Source organism: Oncorhynchus mykiss, chromosome 28 (genome assembly GCF_057628025.1).
Source record: "Oncorhynchus mykiss isolate SJ-2025 chromosome 28, ASM5762802v1, whole genome shotgun sequence".
Classification (NCBI taxonomy): Eukaryota; Metazoa; Chordata; class Actinopteri; order Salmoniformes; family Salmonidae; genus Oncorhynchus; species Oncorhynchus mykiss.
The window spans coordinates 15,140,643-15,161,904 of record NC_143049.1 but is presented as its reverse complement, the minus strand read 5'-3'; the positions used below and the strand labels follow the sequence as shown (position 1 = coordinate 15,161,904).

Genomic DNA, 21,262 nt, shown 5'->3' with positions numbered 1-21,262 from the left:
ACTTGTCGTTGGGTCCTGAACAGAACTACAGAGTTGATGTTCCTTCCATTTTCTCTTGAAGATGCTTCTTTGAAGAAATAATGGCCAGCCATATCGATGGTTCCCCAGTGTGGTGATGAGAGTAGCGTAATACGATGGTTTGAGCTTAAATTCACTTTCGAAGTAACTTTACTTAGGACAGCTAATCCGCCATACCAGTGATTGTCCGGGAGGTGAGTTTATCGTCTCCACCTCTTGTTGAGATTCAAAGTTCAAACCATTTTAAACATGTAGCTGAAGCTTCACACTTTTCTGGTCCCGTGTTAACTTCTTAACCCATCGTTTATACCCTTTGCTCGAAAGGGGCTGTTCCGGCAGGCTGGCACGCTCCCTGACCTCAATCCGGGGCGGTGATTACTCACTGTGCAAAGTTATGGAAAACACTTTTATCATTTTCATATTACATGCACAACGCATAGTGTGGAAACTTCATACATGTAGTGTGTATACTTTCCAAGTTACAGTATTTCCTTCATAACATTTTTAATGACATCACAAAATAACAAACAAAATTACATTAGTGTTCTATAGTTCGCCTCAGACCATTCCCCACGTTCTACGTTAGAAATATTGTTCCACTATTCATTTTTGAATGTGTTAGAGTTTCAGCAGGAAAAAGGGTCTGTTGAAACAAAGCACATTCCTTTGGTGAATCTTGAGAGCGCAGGCCTGGATCTTCTCCCTTCATTTACAACAGGACGTGAATGTCAAACCCCACTAGTTATTTTCTCCCCCCTCTGCAGGTGAGAGGGGGTCTGATTGAAGTTATTCATTGCAAACCTGATCTATTTGGATTATCTGGACAGTCATGACACCAGGGACAGCGCATTTGGAAAGTAGTCAGACCCCTTTCCTTTTTCCACATTTTGTTACGTTACAGCCTTATTCTAAAATGTATGAAATTAAATGTTTTCCTCACTAATCTACACACAATACCCGGTAATTACAAAGTGAAAACAGGTTTTTAGACATTTTTTGCAAATGTATTCAAATAAAAAACAGAAATACATTATTTACATAAGTATTCAGACTGTTTGCTAGGAGACTCGAAATTGAGCTCAGGTGCATCCTGTTTCCATTGATCATCCTTGAGATGTTTCAACAACTTTCATGGAGTCCACCTGTGGTAAATTCAGTTGATTGGACATGATTTGGAAAGGCACACACCTGTCACCTACTGTATATAAGGTCTCACAGTTGACAGAGCAAAAACCAAGCCATGAGGTCAAAATAATTGTCCGTAGAGCTCAGAGACAGGATTGTGTCGAGGCACAGATCTGGGGAATGGAACCAAAAACATTTCTGCAGCATTGAAGGTCCCCAAGAACACAGTGGCCTTCATCATTCTTAAATGGAATACGTTTGTAACCACAAAGACTCTTCCTAGAGCTGGCCGCCTGGCCAAACTGAGCAATCGGGGGAGAAGGGTCAGGGAGGTGACCATGAACCCGATGGTCACTTTGATAGAGCTCCAGAGTTCCTCAGTGGAGATGGGAGAACCTTCCAAAAGGACAATCATCTTTGCAGCACTCCACCAATCAGGACTTTATGGTAGTGTGGCCAGACGGAAGCTACTCCTCAGTAAAAGGCACATGACAGCCCACTTGGAGTTTTCCAAAAGGCACCTAAAGGACTCTCAGACCATGACAAACAAGATTCTCTGGTCTGATGAAATCAAGATTGAACTCTTTGGTCTGAATGCCAAGCGTCACGTCTGGAGGAAACCTGGCACCATCCCTACAATGAAGCATGGTGGTGGCAGCATCATGCTGTGGATATGTTTTTCAGTGGTAGGGACTAGTAGCGCGCACTGCACCTGGCCCGCCACAGAAGTCGCTGGTGCACGATGAGACAAGGACATCCCTACCGGTCAAGCCCTCCCTAACCCGGACGACGCTAGGCCAATTGTGCGTCGCCCCACAGACCTCCCGGTCGCGGCCGGTTACGACAGAGCCTGGAGTCTCTGATGGCACAGCTGGCGCTGCAGTACAGCGCCCTTAACCACTGCGCCACCCGGGAGGCCCAAGACTCTGAAAGTCCTTGAGTGGCCCAACCACAGCCCCAACTTGAAACCGATGGAACATCTCTGGAGAGACCTGAAAACAGCTGTGCAGCAGCGCTTCCCATCCCACCTGAAAATCTTGAGAGGATCTGCAGAGAAGAATGGGAGAAACTCCCTAAATACAGGTGTGCCAAGCTTGTAGCGTCACACCCAAGAAAACTGTAAGGCTGTAATCGCTGCCAAAGGTGCTTCAACAAAGTACTGAGTAAAGGGTCTGAATACTTAAGTAACTGTTTTTTATTTGTAATACATTTGCAAAAATTATGTTTTTGCATTGTCATTATGGGGTATTGTGTGTAAATTGACAAGGGAAGAAAATTATTTAATAAAAATTTAGAATAAAACTCTAAAATAACAAAACGTGGAAAATGTCAAGGGGTCTGAATACTTTCCGAATGCACTGTAACTGTATTCTATATGGAAGATTTAGATAACAAAATAATGTTTCCCATCATGGTGGAAAATCCATATTGGCCAACGCTAAATGAGCTATATACAGTAGATCACAGCTGTAACGTCTTAACAATCACACGTATGTACATGATAATACTTCCTATGTATTTGGTAACAACATGTTAATACTATTGTAACCTCTAAATACAGAAAATCAGCTTTGTAATATCACAGCTGTTTTTTCTCTGAATTTATGATAAATCTTTCAATAAAGCTTGTTTTTCATTCGGTTTCGGTCTAAAGAGGGTTTACAGCCTAAAGATATCTGTTCAATTAGGTGTGAACTCATCAGAACTTTTCTACAGGGTGCCAGGGTTCCATACAGTGAGGCAAATAATATTATGACTGGACAATACACAGTAGATCAACTACTACATAAAATCTTGCTATTCCATTGGTAAAGACTCTCCATGTGATAGTTCTGAGCCAATTGTGCAGCGTATTCTTGAGCTGTGGGGTTGGTTTGTGAAACACAATTTCAGGGCCACATACTTTACTGTACATTGAGTCCAGTCATCTAATTAAGTGCAATGCAATTAAACAACTAACCACAAAGTAACAGTCGTTTAAACAACATTGGCCATTAATTCCAGGCATTTGCATCCGTTCTCGTTTTACGATTGACTAAATGACCGCCCTCTCATGCACCCACTTGGATACTGGCCGACTCGTGTTTTGGGGGGTTATTCTCACCTGCAAATGGCCACTAAACATAGATAAGGCTAATTCATTGAGGGGAGAGAAACAGTGGATTGTGATACGAATATGAGCAGTCTAGACCCTAGATCTGTGCTGTGTCTGGACCCATCTATGGGTATCTCACTGAGACTACGAGGCAATGGCTACATGCTACAGCACATGCAGGCCCTCTCCATTCCACATAACTTTTTATTGTATGTATTTTTTGGAGTACTTTCCGAATGCACAGTAACCGTTTCCTATATGGAAGACTTAGATAACAAAATAATGTTCCCTATCATGGAGAAAAGTCCATATTGGCCAACGCCGGTGAGCTATATCCAGTAGATCATAGCTGTAACATCTTAACAATCATGTGAATGTACATGATAATACTTCCTAATAATAGTGTTACCTCTGAATACAGAAAATCAGCTTTGTAATATCACAGCTGTTTCCTCTCTGAATTTATGATAAAACTGTTTATTGGATTTCCACTTATGTGCTCTATAAAGATATTGTGAGAAAGAAATAGTGAAATTACCCATGCCATAAATTACCCCGGTAAATGAATAGTACCCTACAACTGCAATATATTTGTGGATTTCTATTTTCTACAATACTGTGCAAATATTTTTCCAATCATATAGTCTACTGTTTCTGAATGAAGCAGATAACGTTAGACAAATATAAAAGTCAAAATTGCTCCATAATACTTGAGACTTATAATAACTAAATTGTGTTCTATAAACAACGGCATCATAAAGCACTGCCAATCAATCATCTTCCTGTCAACATCCTGTCCATTAATTATCTCTGAAAATGCTCATCATGACAAACAGACCATGACAAGCATACCTGGCCATGCAGTACTGTATCTCCAATGGTTGTGTACTGTAGGTGAGGCAGACCAAGCAACTTTCCGAAGTATGGATCACTCAGACCTATAACTCTATAACCCATGAGTTGTTTTCCATTCCTTGCTAATAAAGAAATATACCTACTGGTTGTGTATAAATAGGTTATAAGTTATAGGTGATATCTACCCAGGTTATGTCAACACAAATGTTATGTGCTCTTATGTTATATATTTACATGTGTGCCTATATATTGACATGTGTGAATATGTTGAATTCTGTTTTGTGTTGAAGTTTTCCTGTCGCCTTCTCCAAAGTTAGCATAATTATATAATGAGATGAATTTCTTATTTCAGAAAAAATGCCTGAATGTACTGTACAACTATTGACTAAATGTATGTTCCTCCATATGTTCTGCACTTAAAACCTTTACAGAGAAAAAAATATTTTACCAAGAGTTAACTAAGTTATATAGTGTTGCGTTGGAATTGAGATGGTATGCAAAATAAGGTAGACCATTCTAAAGCATCCTCACTAACCCTAACCTTATGCAAGTATGCAATATTAGTACCTTTACTAACCTTTGCTAACAACATCTTACACACTCCTCCTAACCCTTATTTGCGTGTGTGTGTGTGTGTGTGTGTGTGTGTGTGTGTGTGTGTGTGTGTGTGTGTGTGTGTGTGTGTGTGTGTGTGTGTGTGTGAGTGTGTGTATCTGTCCTCACCTGCTGGCTGTGGTCTGCCTGCAGTGCTGTCTGAAGGGCATCAGGTGGTAGTTCATGGCGTCCATCAGCAGCTTCTGGCATACAGGGTCACTCCTCATGAAGTCAACCGACTGCACCCTCTCCACCAGCTCTGGGGCCGGGATGAGGGCGAAGCGCAGCCTCTTCATCAGGTCCGGGGCGTAGTGCATGCGAGTCTCCCGGTCATGCTCCAGCCAGAGGACCGACATCTGGAAGAGGGCCAGCTCCGACTCCACCGGGGGCGGCAGAGCATCCAGCATGGCGCACATCTCCTCAAAGTTCAGCAGCAGCACATCTTCCACCAGGTATTTGTTGGCCAGCTTCTTGGTCTCGTCCAAGCCGTGCAGCGCCGCGATCTTGCAGATCTGCTTGTAGTTCTGCACAGAGATCTGGTCGTTGAGGAACTGCACGCTGAGCTTGGTGATCTGAGGGACGTTGAGGATCTTGCTGACCGAGAGCACCTCTTCCACAGTGTCCAGGGAGAGCGTGACATTGGCAGTGTACAGGTACTCCAGCACTAGCCGTAGTCCGATGGAGGAGCAGCCCTGAAGGACCAAGTTGTTGATGGACCGGGGGCTGGCCATCAGCTTGTCATCTGGGGAGGAAGACGGGGTACCACTGCTCCCCTGGTCTTTGTTGTTGTTGTTCCCCTCGTTGTTGAGCATATGACTGCTGGAGAAGAGAGACCTGAAATACTGTGAGCAGGATGCCAGCACGGCTTTGTGGCAGTGGAACTGCTGTCCCTGGGCAGTGAGAGTCACATCACAGAAAAGCTGTTTCCTCCATAGCAGGTTGAGCCCGTGCAGCAGGGTGTCACTGTGTGTAGGGTCAAAGGTGGAGGTTCTATCACCGGATCTGGACATGACTTCCTGACTGTTAACGCCACCTAGGCAACAAATACACCACGCAAGCCATTTAGCCTACCGCTAGCCCATTTATTTGTGAATAACATAACATGATATCATCATTACAGTCAGGCTGGAATTGTCTCTAATACCTTCACGTTATACCGAGCAACATGGTTAAATGGTGGATATACACACGACTGAACTTGTAAACCGTCATGCTGCTCCCTCCGATATTATTCTACAGTGAACAATATCGTTCAGTCCGGTATCATTTGAACTTTGGCTCAGGTCGGAAGAGAAAACAAAAACGTATAGTCCCAATAATGTGCTATTCCCTTGCTATTGTCAGTCGTTCAAGACAATATCATTTTAAATGGACGCTGTTGTTTGAAGCGCACTGTCAAAACAAAATATTATAGGAGATGCTGCATCGCCTTATTATCTTCGATAACGCAATTTAAGTTATTGGATTAGAGGAAAAGGCAACCCCTACGGTGCCGTGCACGGATACTATGCAGCATTCAGCTAACACTTATCGTTCTCCTCTTATCTTGCTGCACTCCCACAATGAGGAAATTTACACATCCACAAATGCACGCACGGAGTGATACAAAAGCAATTAGTTTGTCCCTCACACAGCCGACATCATCACTGTGCGTGTGCGTTTTCCCTTATACCTGAGTTACGACTATTCAGACGTGAGTATCCGAAATTATTAATTCCATGCAGCTATCCCTCAAATATAAATGAAACACGCACATGGGTATGTTGCTGTATAACGCCAAACATGCATTTACTGTATGAAATATGTTTGTAAACTTGATATAAGCGTCCTGTACTACCTCGTTTCATAGTCGCCACATTTTCTAAAGCGCCTGTCACAACTAAATGATGTGAGCAGCTTGCTTGAGAACAAGCCAAACTTACCTGACTTACGATCTTGACAAAAAAAGAAAGTAAAGCTTTAGGTTCCCAATATTCTCACTTGGCTTTCCTTTGTTCTCCTTTTTCTTTTGCTGTATTCCTTTCCTTTAAAAGTCTATGGTCGGTGCCTCAAAATAATGATTGATTTCAACTCATAAAGTCACTATTTCAGGTTATTTGTTGACGTTGGTAATTTGTTCTTCTGAATTAACAAGAAGTGTGTGAGTGTGTGAGAGGGAGCTGTGCTTTCTGCAAGAGAAGAAGAAGAAGAAATATACGTGTGACAAATTATGCTACCAAGAAACAACACATCATTATCCTTGGGCCTGGGGCTCAGTGAGTCGTAACGAGAGTAATAGGAAATCCACGGTTGGGGAGAGAAACGGTCGTGCATGGCCGGTGGAGAGAGACCATGCAGGGGTATGGATGCTGAAGAGACTCGCAAAATTATGGCTCAAGGCTATTGTAAAAACTGTCGAGCGTAAATGACTGCGATTTCAAACATCTATGGAAGAAAGAAAAGAGAAAGGGGGAGAAAAACCGAGTCTTTCCCTCGCTGTTATAGAGAGAACCGTCAAGTTTTAGTGCGCATTGCTAATTAGTCAATTTCTCTCTGCCTTCACAGCCCGACGACTTTGCTGCTGAGCTGAAACTGCTAATTTCTGGGACCAGCCTTTTTTTGGCTGTGAACTGGATGGATGAATGGCTTGTCTCGCACAAATGACAAAAAGGCTGCCTTAATCTCCATCACCAAAATAACCCCTCATCTCATTCTGCTCCTGCTAGTCCTTCAAAAGATGCTCTATACAAACTTTAGTGCTTTATATGCATCACATTTGAACATAGAGTATCGCATTACATGTATAATACTTGTCAAAATTGAATAATGAAACATATTTTTCTATGTTTGACAAATCATAAGGCCATCATTCCAGTAACCAGCCACATTGTATCAACTTAAATCCCTATGCATAAAAACATCCATTATATTATTATCTAAAAGCAGAAGTTAACTATCAGATACTTGTAGCTTGATAGACTAATTATTGTGGCATGGATATAGTCCTGCATGGATATAGTCCTGCATGGATATAGTCCTGCTGTAGAGCCTACACAATAGAAGGAATGAGTGTAATATGAACCGGACTCACATGATCCATCCTGTGTGGATAGGTTTGATGTAAGTAGATACCCTTTCTATATATTCCGCCTACACATCACTACAAATGAGCCCATACAAAATAGGCCTCAACCTATTTTGACAGCATTTGTAAGTCATTTCACCTTATAGTTGGTGTACATCTAAGGTGTACAACTTGAATAAAGACACACCACATATTTGTCTGATATTTGGTCTTTTATAACTCATGTTCAGGTGGGTCAATGAGTCAGCCATCTTCAAGGCCTCAATGAAGGAGCTCTTGAACACATCTACTGTTATGAGCATGTTACATATGTTAAAAACCCATACATAATTCTGTTTCTAAAAGTTTTGTTGTAACACTACACGCATCTTGGGAGGTAACATCTTATGTCCAGAACTGTCTGGTTCAACTTTTTGGTGTTTCCACTATGTATTACCGTATCTTATCACTTACAATTCAATTGTCATTCTTAATTGACTATATGCTGCATTAAAATGGATGCCTCATCACAATTGTCATATCGAGGGGCCATGTGTAACGAAGCAAGTCCATCAAACATGTATTTCACACAAAGTAAACGGTGAAAACAAAGCCTTCAAGCAAATCAATTTCAAATCTGTTAAAGCACTTATTAGGTTGGACTGAACTGTCAATTAAATGAAGAGCTCAATTGGAGCAAAAACCTGCCCATCCAGTTGTCCCCTGGGACGAGAACTGACAGATACCTCCTCACAAGTTCGAAAATGACAGATAGGGATAAATGGGCTTGTTCACGTACTATGAAATAGAGTAACACCACAGGCAACCATCAGATAATAGCAGGCCACGCAAACAGTGGGTTTATAACGTTGTTCAAAGATAATCCTTCTTGATGCCTTTTGATGGTTGAATGTTTGACAACAGGACAGGACCACTTCTCAACTCAGTGTGGTGTATAAGATCATGTTGTTACCAGAGCCATTTGTTCTTGTAAAGTGGAACCAGGCCATCTGAGCATCCTGCGTACTCATCTGGTGCTTTGGCTGTACATGTTTCAAGCAATGTCCATCACTAGATATTGTTAAATGAATTAGTGTTTTATCATGTTAAAACACAATCGTTTTGGTTATACTTCAATCCTTTAAAGGACTCAACATACAATATAATCACATTCTAGTGCCTAGCTATAACCCACTTTGAGGTATGTCTGGGACTATAATATCTGCCAAAGAAAATACAACAGTCAATTAGGATGGCATTACGCAAGTCTCAGGCGAGCCATTCTAGTGCTATGAAATGACAATTTCCAACTCCTTCAGCTATTTGTAGCAACTCAGTCTCCTGAGGCCACTGGTCTTCAAATTGCAGGGCATTTATATGGTGGTAGGTTGTTACAGTGAGGAGAGGGGGAGGGAGAAAGTGTGTGTGGGGGGGGGGGGGGGGTCAGTCATCAGACAAGAGAAGAGTTTCTGGACTAATTAAACCCGTTGAGACAGAGAATCACAGTACAGTGATTTACAACTCTCTCTATACCAGTTAACCCAACTCATATTTATCTGTCACATTCATATTACATACACTGTACCGAATGTATTCCTTGAAGAGGGAATTACAATCTATTTTATGGAAGGTAATTGAAAAATAAGGTTGAACACTATATCTACTCTGTTATCAAACAGAAGCAAAATGCTTTACAACCACCTCAAGACATAATTCAAATATCAACTTACTTCTGTTGACCTTCTGTTGACCGGAATATCAACTTACTTCTGTTGACCTTCTGTTGACCGGAATATCAACTTACTTCTGTTGACCGGAGTTGACTTGTTGATGTACTGCTAATATATGGAAGATATGAATGTGTTTTGAGCTTTGGTGTGAGCTCTAAGGCTGGGGCTAACCCTAGTAGTGGTTTTCAGTCCTGGTAATTGAGAACCACAGGGTATGCAGGCTTTTGTTCCAGCTCAGCTCACCTGATTGAAATAATCAACTAATTATTAGGACCTTGATTTGCAGAATCAATTCTGTTTGTGGTAGGCTGAAAGAAAAGCTGATACCCTGTAGCTGTCAAAGACTAAGGTTGCTGCCCACTGCTCTTCTACATAGAGGATATGCAGAGAAAGAAAACATATTTTGTGTGAAATATGTAGGAATGGTTAAGAAATGTGAATGCGATACGCTTTGTGCATCTCAACAAAATGTGAACTAAACTGTTTACTTTTGTGAAAGATATCACTAAATATATCGACGCTCTTACAATGTCAATAATGGAAATAACATTGTGGCGATAGGCATATCAACAGCAATACATAGAAATACCGAAATAATACAAAACTGCTAAAATGATTACCGCCCAGAATGAACAGATAAAAGATTAAAGCATTTCATCTAATCAATCCAATGAAACAAAACATGGAGAATCTATCTGGAGGTTAAAGCATAACAAAGTCTACCAGGCATAATTCATTTTGCTGGCTGCTGCAACAGCAGCAGAGGGTATGCTAAGATAGAAAGTATTATTTTCCTAAATGGAAGGTGTCAGATGGTCACGGAAATGTGATCGGCTGTTCAAGATCACTGCATCCCATCTGCAATTTGTGACGTGTGAAAGATTCAGCCCAAATGTGCTCACAAACCGGAAATCCTCAGCACTTTCTCTTATCATGGAAAAGCAAGATAACCAGCTGTTTACAGATCACAGAACATATCATATTAATATCATGGAGAGGGTGATATCATCTTGTTTGTAAAAAAAATATTTTGTTAACTAAGTGTGGTGGTATGGCAACCTTGGATCAGAGGGAAAGTTCTAATTTAGAGATTTTCGATGTAAGTGTTCTAGGTTAAAGACTTTATATTCCTTTCTCCAAAAATCTTTGGAAAATGAATAAAATATGAAGATATTGCGATGGGAAGCACATTTCTAAAATCTCATTATGTGGCAAAATGTATGTACACCAATTTTTTTGTGTTTGATCACCAACGCTATCAATTTTAATGTGCATAAATTATACACATCAAATAGTAATTTCATACAAAATGTCTGTTGTACATAACGTGTACAATTCATGTTTTATGATCAGTTACTATTGATTTAACAGCTTTCATTGACAATACGATAGCAATTGCAGTTCTTCCCAGGTGTAACCTCAAATTACCTCTGCATCTGATGTCTACTGTAAACTCCAACACTTTCCTCTTTATTTAATCACTGCAGGCTTTCATTGTATTTGATAAGAGTTTCACTCCTGTTGGAGGGATATTATTAGTGTGAGTAAAGGCAGTTCAAGATAAAGTGGGAGACAAATACAGTTCATGGTAAGGAGGCCCAAACACATCCCCATTCACATTGATGGGGCTGTAGTGGAGCAGGTCGAGAGTTTCAAGTTCCTCGGTGTCCACATCACCAACAAACTATCATCGTCCAAACACACCAATACAGTTGTGAAGAGGGCACGACAACGCCTTTTCCCCCTCAGGAGACTGAAAAGATTTGGCATGAGTCGCCAGATCCTCAAAAAGTTCTACAGCTGCACCATCGAGAGCGTCCTGACCGGTTGCATCACCTCCTGGTATGGCAACTGCTCGGCATCCGACCACCGTAAGGTGCTACAGAGGGCAGTGCGTACAGCCCAGTACATCACTGGGGCCAAGCTTCCTGATGTCCAAGACCTATATACTAGGCAGTGTCAGAGGAAGGCCCAGTCACCCAAGTCATAGACTGTTTTTTCTGTTACCACACGGCAATCGGTACCAGAGCGCCAAGTCTAGGACCAAAAGGCTCCTTAACAGCTTCTACCCCCAAGCCATAAGACTGCTGAACAATTAATAAAATGGCCACCCGGACTATTTACATTGACACCCCCCTCTCCCTTTGTTTTTACACTGCTGCTACTCACTGTTTATTATCTATGCATAGTCACTTTACTCCTTAACCCTATGTACAAATGACCTTGACTAACCTGTACCCCCGCACATTGACTCGGTACCGGCTACCCCCTGTATATAGCATCATTATTGTTATCTTATTGTGTTACTACTTATATATTTTTTTACTTTAGGTTATTTAGTAAATATGTTTTTAACTATTTTTAAACTGTATTGTTGGTTAAGGGCTTGCAAAGTAAGCATTTCACGGTAAGGTTGTTGTATTCGGCGCATGTGACAAATACAATTTGATTTGATTTGATTCACTGCTCCAGAACCTTAAGCACTGTTAACTGCCTCCGACGCCAGTTTCACCAGTTCAATCATCTCCACTCTGCACAGTCTAGTCACAAAAAGAGCAGTTGGAATTTGCTGGAGACAAACTATTCCAGTTATAAACCAAGTCAGTTATTGGCCTGCTCTGTTATTGAAAATGATCCATGACCATGGGAAGGAAGTCCCTCAATTACACAGTGAAAGGTGTGGTTGTCTGTACAGCACCAGCTGCTAATACGTCACTGTAAGGAGAAGTAAAGCTGTGATGTATATAAAATGATCAACTCCTCTAATATGTGGACGGCTACAGTACAGGTTTCATGTCAGCGAAAAGTTAGTGTTAGAACTCATCTAAAGTCTACCGTGTATTAATTCTACTGCTGCCGTTGGTAACTCTGGGACCATGGAGAGGGCCTGCTGCTGCTTTTTGAAACCCCCAGATCCTCACACATGGCGGAGTGTAGGCACCATAGACACAGACACGGCTCACAGAGTCAGCCAGCAGCCGGGAGGTGAGCAGAGAGAAGAACAGGCGGTGTCCCCTCCAGAGTGAGCACAGGAGCGTACGTGTGTGTGTGTGTGTGTGTGTGTGTGTGTGTGTGTGTGTGTGTGTGTGTGTGTGTGTGTGTGTGTGTGTGTGTGTGTGTGTGTGTGTGTGTGTGTGTGTGTGTGTGTGAGAGAGAGAGGGAGCGAGGCATTCTCAAATGACAAAAGGAGAGTGGATGAGCGATAGAGGAGGAAAAGACAGAGGGGACCGGGAAGTGACACGGTGGGAGGAAAGACTCACCTAGGGAGAGGCTACTGGGACAGGAAGAGGTGTGGTGGAGACTGGAGAGGACATCAAGGTGTGGAGGACAAAAGGGGCCAACCAAAGCCACGGTAGTGTAGACTAGAGTGGTGTGTGAGGGCTGGAGGCTGGGGGGAGAAAGGGGGTGCCAATGTGCAGTCTCCCCCGCGTGATGCATCTACCTTCAGGGTGGCAGCAGACGTGGAGTGGGGTGCGGTGGAGCAAGCACGGGCTCAGTGGCGCGGTCACCTAGGGACGCTGGAGCTGCTGTTGCACAACTGATAGTTATTCCTTGGGAGAATTGTAAGATGAGCCCCATTGTATTAGCAAACCCCTCACTACCCCACCCCAAATTGTATCAATGCTGTTGAGCCACGAACGTCTTTTTTTTAAGGGATGCAAAGAAAATGTGGTATCTGCAAAACAAATGCTGTATTTCCAGTTTTGGTAAGATGTTTTTTTTTATACCAAACTATTGAATCAATCATTTAAATGGAACATACAGTCCAGTCCCTATAGTATTCATGTCAATTAAAACCAGTGGTGGACAAGTAAAGTAAAGATACCTTAATAGAAAATGACTCAAGTAAAAGTGAAAGTCACCCAGTACTGGTATTTGGTTTTAAATATACTTAAGGATCAAAAGTAAATGGAATTGCGCAAATATACTTAAGTATCAAAAAGAAAAGAAAAGAAAAGAAAAAGTATAAACCATTTAAAATTCCCTATATTAAGCAAACCAGACATTACAATTTTATTTTTTACATTTTTGTTGACGGATAGCCAGGGGCACACTCAAACATTATTTACAATCACAGCATTTGTGTTTGGTGAGTCAACCAGATCAGAGGCGGTTGGGATGACTAGGGATGTTCTCTTGATAAGTGTGTGAGTTTGACCATTTTCCTGTCAAAAGGTAACGAGCACTTTTGGGTGTCAGGGAAAATGTAAGGAGTAAAAAGTACATTATTTTCTTTAGGAATGTATAGTGAAGTGAAGTAAAAGTTGGAAAAAAGAAATAGTAAAGTAAGGTACAGATACCCAAAAAAAGACTTAAGTAGTACTTTAAAGTATTTTTACGACACTGATTAAAACCATAGTAGTATGAAAGGGGATGTATAGCATAATTTTCTATCATAAAGCAGAGTTTGGCTGTGACACAGGACAGAACTGATATATAATTATATAATATATAACAGACATAGTAAATGCTCTTGGCACCCGAGGACCTTACACACGATGTCATATTGATTCGAAAAATGTTCAGACATTATGCCTTTTCATTTTTTTACTCTCGCAGTTGTATCTTTTAGAATATTCTTTGTGGCTAATATTGTCAGCACTCCCAATTATTCACTCCACTGACAAGTAAAACAAATGGGGACCAACCAGTGCATTCTGTATTATCCACACCCCTTGGATTCCCCAACAATGATTAATACAATGGCAAGCTGCTATGACCAACCCCGGGGACATAAACTACACATAAGCCCTCCCATTTAGAAGAGCTCTTTGATAGAGAGGAAAATACTACTTCCTGTTAAGTGAGAGGTTATAGCGAATGATGTAGTCACCACACAGTCCGTGAGGTCATCCTAGCTGATGATGTAGTCACCACAGTCCACAGCATGGACGGACAGACATGCTCAGTTTGGTTTCCGGCCTTAGAATGGATATAGGTCCCATAACAAGACCTTATTAATATCATCAGGTTATTACCAGGTTATTACCAGGTTATTGCTCACACCATTACATTGATAACGCTCTGGTGGATGGCAGGAACAATATGAATACAACCTGACCGTAAATATACAGTACAGTACATACAGTGCCCTTCATAGCAACAGACTGTCCTGTCCTGTACATCATGGACATGCATCGATGTCCAGCAACTCAGGCAAGGTCATCACTGACCAGCACAGAGGCATGGTACTGTACATACAGGCGCATAGGTAGCACAATCACACATAAAGAGCACAGCATACACAGACACAACACAAACACACATAACATAAATATGACCCAGGCTCAAGGTACAAGCACACAATCACAATAACAACACACAAGACAAAGTTTGAGGGGTTTTGGTAAGAGTCGCCAATACACATCATGCAGATCAAGTTTTTCCTTTATAAAAGGAATACGTGTAACGTGTTGAATTCTTAGATCAACCAAAAAACACAGTGACTCTCTTACACTGACTCTATGCACACTCACTGAACTCTTACCCACACACTCACACATACTTACTCCATAAATTTTCCCTGAGACCCAAAAGTACTGGTAACATTTTAAATGCTTAGCAGGACAGTTGAAAAGTCAATTTCATGTACTTATCAAGAGAACATCTCTGGTCATCCTACTGCCTTTGATCTGGTGTACTCACTAAACACAAATGCCTCGTTTGTAAATTATGTTGCTGGAGTGTGCCCCTGGCTAAATAAAAATAACAAGAAAGTTGTGCCGTCTGGTTTTCTTAATATAAGGAATGTGTAATGATTTATACTTTTACTTTTGATCTTATGTATATTTTGGCAATTACATATACTTTTGATACTTAAGTATATTTAAAAACAAATACTCTTTGACTTTTACTCAAGTAGTATTTTCCTGGGTGACTTTCACTTTTACTTGAGTCATTTTCTATTAAGGCATCTTTACTTTTACTGAAGTATGAGAATTGGGTACTTTTTCCATCAGTGTCCAACACACACACACACACACACACACACACACACATATCGATGTCACACGCAGGCACATACACACACTTTCACACTCTCCACATATCCTGCTGCTACAGTGTTTATTATACAGGCATATCCTGATTGCCTATTCACTTTTAACCCTACCTATAGTAACAGTCAAAAGTTTGGACACACCTACACATTCAAGAGTTTTTCTTTATTTTGACTATTTTCTACATTGTAGAATAATAGTGAAGTACCAAAAAAGTGTTAAACAAATCAAAATATATTTCATATTTGAGATTCTTCAAAGTAGCCACCCTTTGCCTTGATGACAGCTTTGCACACTCTTGGCATTCTCTCAACCAGCTTCATGAGGAATGCTTTTCCAACAGTCTTGAAGGAGTTACCACTTGTGCTGAGCACTTGTTGGCTGCTTTTCTTTCCCTCTACGGTCCAACTCATCTAAAAACAATCTCAATTGGGTTGAGGTCGGGTGATTGTGAAGGCCAGGTCATCTGATGCAGCACTCCATCACTCTCCTTCTTGATCAAATAGCCCTTTCACAGCCTGGAGGTGTGTTTTGGGTTATTGTGTGGTTGAAAAACAAATTATAGTCCCACTAAGCGCAAACCAGAATGGGATGACATATTGCTGCAGAATGCTGTGGTAGCCATGCTGGTTAAGTGTGCCTTGAATTCTAAATAAATCAGACAGTTTCACCAGCAAAGCACCCCCACACCATCACACCTCCTCCTCCATGCTTCACAGTGGGAACCACACATATGGAGATCATCCGTTAACCTACTCTGCATCTCACAAAGTGGTTGGAACCATACATCTCAAATTTGGACCTATCAGACCAAAGGACAGATCTCCACCTGTCTAATGTCCATTGCCCATATTTCTTGGCCCAAGCAAGTCTCTTCTTCTTATTGGTGTCCTTTAGTAGCGGTTTCTTTGCAGCAATTCTACCATGAAGGCCTGATTCACACAGTCTCCTCTTAACAGTTGATGTTGAGATGTGTTTGTAACTTGAACTCTGTGAAGCATTTATTTGGGCTGCAATCTGAGGTGCAGTTAACGCTAATGAACTTATCCTCTGCACCAGAGGTAACTTTGGGTCTTCCTTTCCTGTGGCATCCCCATGAGAGACAGTTTCATCATAGCGCTTTATGGTTTTTGCGCCTGCACTTGAAGAAACGTTCAAAAAGTTCTTGGAATTTTCCAGATTAACTGACCTTCACGTCTTAAAGTAATGATGGACTGTCATTTCTCTTTGCTTATTTGAGCTGTTCTTGCCATAATATGGACTTGGTCTTTTACAAAATAGGGCTATATTCTGTTTACCACCCCTACCTTGTCACAACACAACTGATTGGCTCAAACGGAATAAGAAGGAAAACATTTTTTAACAAGGTCCACCTGTTAATTGAAATTCATTCCAGGTGACTGCCTCATGAATCTGGTTGAGAGAATGCCAAGAGTGTGCAAAGCTGTCATCAAGGCAAAGGGTGGTTATTTGAAGAATCTCAAATTTAAAATATATTTTAATTTCTTTAACACTTTGTTTTACTACATGATTCCATGTGTGTTATTTCATAGTTTTGATCTCTTCACTATTATTCTACAATATAGAAAATAGTAAAAATAAAGAAAAACCCTTGAATGAGTAGGTGTGTCCAAACTTTTGACTGGTACTGTACATGTACATATTACCTCAACTACGTCGTACCCCTGCACTTTGACTCTGTACCGGTACTCCTTGGATATAGCCTCATTATTGTTATTTATTGTGTTAGTATTTTCTACTTTAATTTGCAAATGTTTTTACTTTTTACCTCTGCATTTTTTGAGAAAGGGCTCGAAAGTAAGCATTTCATGGTAAAGTCTACACCTGTTGTATTCGGCGCATATGACAAATACATTTTGAGTTGATGATTTGACTGTATTGGCAGGCAGTTTTACCATGGGATATGAAAGGCTTTGAAATCATTTTGGATCACTTTTTCCCTACCTTCTAACATCCATTAAAATAATGTCACACACACCATGTTTAAATCCCCACAGCAGGATTTGACATCAACAGAAAGAGGACTGGATGCTTTTTCTTTAACAGCTGTAATTTGTTGTTTCCCAATCGCCATGTTGATTTCTGCTCATTATACTTTGGTTTCACACCGGTAAGTGAGCAAAGTTTGGATTGATTGACTCTAATTAACAACAACAAAATTGAGAGCCATGAATTTATTATCATGCTAGCTAGCCACAAATGTCACAGACTTTCACAAATGATTATCCTGTTAAGATGAATGTATTGGACATCAAGGGAGTGTGGAAACACAGGGAACATGTAGTATTATTAATATTAACATGTAGTATTATTTGTGTGATACATTTTGTTTGGCATGTTTTTTACGTGTTAGTCACACGTTGCAAAAGTAGCCTGGAAACCTTGTGCAGATTTCCAATTTCCTCTCAAAAGTCTGACTGAGAATAAACAACATTAATATATTGGTAGGCCTGCAAGATTGGTATTGTTATCAATGAATGGAAAGTAATGTACTATCCAAACTTCCGTTGTCTACTCTAAAAAACAAAACAAATGACAACTTATAAATGGTCTTCCACTGAGATGGTGGAAAGACAGAAAATAGAGGCGTGTTAGTTACTTTAGATGTTTTATTGTCACATACAGCAGTTAGGTGCCGTTTTAAAGGGTCAGCCACAGTAGTACGGCACCCCTGGAGCTAATTAGGGTTAAGTGCCTTGCTCAAGGGATCGTCGACAGATTTTTTTACCTTGGGTATTTGAACCAGCGACCTTTCGGTTACTGGCCTTATGCTCCAACCACTAGTCTACATGCCACCCTTTTAGAGAACCCTCTTAGACATGAGGTTGCAGAGGAAACGTATATTATTGGAAACTTTTGAAGTTTACCAATAAACTACCAGAATTTTGCTATCTTTCAAGGATTTTATGTGATCTATCTCAAGACATCTAGTGGCCCTTTTGGGTACTTCAGATTATCACAGGTGTCTGTAATAGTCTCTGGCCCTCTGTGAGGCCTTGAACAAGATGATTTTAAAATAAAGAATATAATGACAAAGCAGTAAAATACCATTGGTGTTTAATATGAGGGTTTCAGCAAGAAATATCCTTTATTTATATATATTTTATTTTATTTGACTATGTCAATATGTATTTCTTGTCGATATTTTGCCATCAAACTGGTTGAAGTAGTGAAAGAAGTCAATAGTTGGAAGAGTTGCAGAGTTAATTGAAAATAGAGGCATTGTTGATTAGCTGCTTTTTTCATTAATTAGGCTATTTTCTATCTACTAGAAACTCATGGACAATATGAATACAGATATAATACATGAATACAATGAGAATATGTACTTTTACAGTTAGTCAAGCATAAATTACCAAAGTTACGATAGATTGCCATAGATTTTCTGTTAATTACCAAAATTACTGAAGATTCCGGTAACTTTGGTAAATTACCGGTAGCTTCGCAACTCTACTTGTATATCTCCTGAAAGCTTGATAACTCTGCTTGGCTGCACTGTCTACACAATTACAAGTCTAAAAAGGTTCATCTAGGAACCTACAGTAGCCATTGGTCCTCTCTTTGTTAAGCACAGACCTTATTCCTGTTGTGTCTACTAAAACTTGGCAGCATCTCCCTCATTGAGATGTTAGACACAGCTGCATCTCCAGTCTATTATTTCCTTGCCTCCATGAGCTCTCTACTGCTCTCAACTCCAGCCATTTTGAAACTAGCTTGGTCTCATAGACAAGACATAACATTAGTAAAGTAATTCAGGGACACTCAAATGAGTAGGATATGTTACGTTTGGTATGGTTACATAAGACAGAAGGTCACTTACAGTAAGTTGAGGCAAAATTGTACGAATTGCAATTCAAAACGTATCATACGAATTGTAATTCGTAACATATCATATGGAAATGGATGATGTACATTGACAAATTAATACATGCAATACTAAATGTAACATATTATACTAGTTAGAGTGGCCCGGATATACATTTACTATGTTACGTCTACCCCTAAATCCAGGTTATTGAAAAACATAACCACTTTTTCTTCCTGTAAAACTTAGTAAAAAGCCTAATGGCACACACCGAAACAACTCTTTTTAAGTGCTGGTCTCTCATGAACAACCAGAGAGGAAGGCTTTATGGGACAAGGAGCAAACTGACCCCCATTTTCCATGATCCCAGACAGACAGTATTAGACTACCTGTAAATCAGTTCCTCCCACCATATCTTTACAACCCGTCTGTTTGAAATAGTGAAAGCCCCTTCACTGACTGTGACATGTCACAAATTATTACAACAATAAAAATGCCTCAGGTACCATAAAGTGCGTGTGCTTTGTTATGTTTGCAAGACATGCTCTTAATTTTGTTTGCTCATCATAGACTTTACATAATAATACCAGTGTGTATATAACATGTAATAAATGTCAAATATTGTACAGTAGGCCTACATGTGTATATCTCAGTTGTCAAGCATTTTTTCCATCAATATCTCCACACACTACAGTAGTGCACACACATGCACACACAAGTACACATCAGTACACCCACTAAAATGTAGCAACATTCAGGTGTGTGTACCTTGAGTCTAGCCTCCAGACAAATGTGATGACAGCCGGCGCCGGTTCAGTGTCATTTATTTGGGGGATTGATTAGATGCGAGGAGAGGAGATGAATGTGTTGGGGCGGTGCCTTCATTTGATATATTGCCATATAATATTTAAGAGATAGCAGACAGTCAGTGCATTTTTCAAAACACTCCCATGTCCTCAAGGTGCTTTTAGAGAGTGAACCGGTTCCCACCTTAGTAAGACGCTGATCTGAAACACGGTCTTAGCACCATTAACCGATGTGAGAGTCTTGACATGTCTGTTGAGGAATCGGATGATACAATACAACAATATAGTAAGGTTCCTCAACTGTCGGCCGTGTGCGGAATTTGTCCCGTGGGTGATTTTCTTTGACCAAAAAAATCTCTCTATTTTTTGGGGGGGGGCACATAAAACACCAAAAATACCAGTAAATCCGCTCCAAGTGATTTACATTTTCCAAATCTGTTCCAAAGTATTCCCATGCCTAATAAGGAGATATAAGTGATCATATACAAATGTAAGCAAGGTTTGAAATATCATTGTGCTCTTGGGTACATTTTTTATTTTGGGGGCAATTTCAGCAGAAATGTTGCAGATCGGAAGGTTCAAGTCCTTCGTGAGACACCAATGGAGAATGGAGTATGGCGAGAGGAAATGGAAGAATGATAATTTACTGGGGATGATGGGTTGATCTGTGGCTGTCTGAAGGGTGGAATTGATGTGTGTTGGAATAATTATATACACAAATGCACAGTGTAAGTGTTTGAGTTCCTCCAATTATGTCGAGGGTGGGGATGTGATTATTGTATGTTTTGCTTTTCGTTATTTATGTTTTGTGTTTTGGCTTCATGCTGTGAACAGTATGTGTGCTGGTCCTGGTAGTTATGGGTGCGCTCGCTTCCATGCCTGCACGGGCGTCGGGCAGGGCTTGGTTTTTCCCAGCTGTGGAAAATCCCTTTGGTCCAAATCCCTTTGAGCCTTGCCAGCGTCTCAGAAGGGTGGGGCGAGCGCACCCTCTGACCAGTACACCTGCTGTGGGAGCGGCCATTTGTATTGTCTGTATTTATTGTATTGTTTTTAATTAATAAAAATATATTTTTGTCAAATACAGTATTATATCTGTTGGGGCTTCTTGCGGTCAATTTGCATGTCTACAAATTATTTGTCATTGTGTTTACGGCCACCTGACTATCCGCTC

At 40.6% G+C, this 21,262-nt stretch overlaps 1 protein-coding gene across 2 annotated transcripts in view; it reads right to left on the bottom strand.

The window, feature by feature from the left end:
- The window catches only part of klhl14 (kelch-like family member 14), a 44,997-nt gene extending 37,818 nt beyond the window's left edge, over positions 1 to 7,179 (bottom strand). Inside the window, exons 1-2 of one of the 2 annotated variants that reach the window (XM_021589256.3) lie at positions 6,610 to 7,179; positions 4,817 to 5,720 (exon numbers count right to left, since the gene is read on the bottom strand). In XM_021589256.3, coding sequence (XP_021444931.1) covers positions 4,817 to 5,697 — 881 coding nt within the window. In that variant the 5' untranslated portion in view covers positions 5,698 to 5,720; positions 6,610 to 7,179. Of the gene's footprint in view, positions 1 to 4,816; positions 5,805 to 6,609 lie in introns of those variants that run through there. The other variant, XM_090225480.1, reaches the window with a different exon arrangement.
- Between the last annotated feature and the right edge of the window lie 14,083 nt (positions 7,180 to 21,262).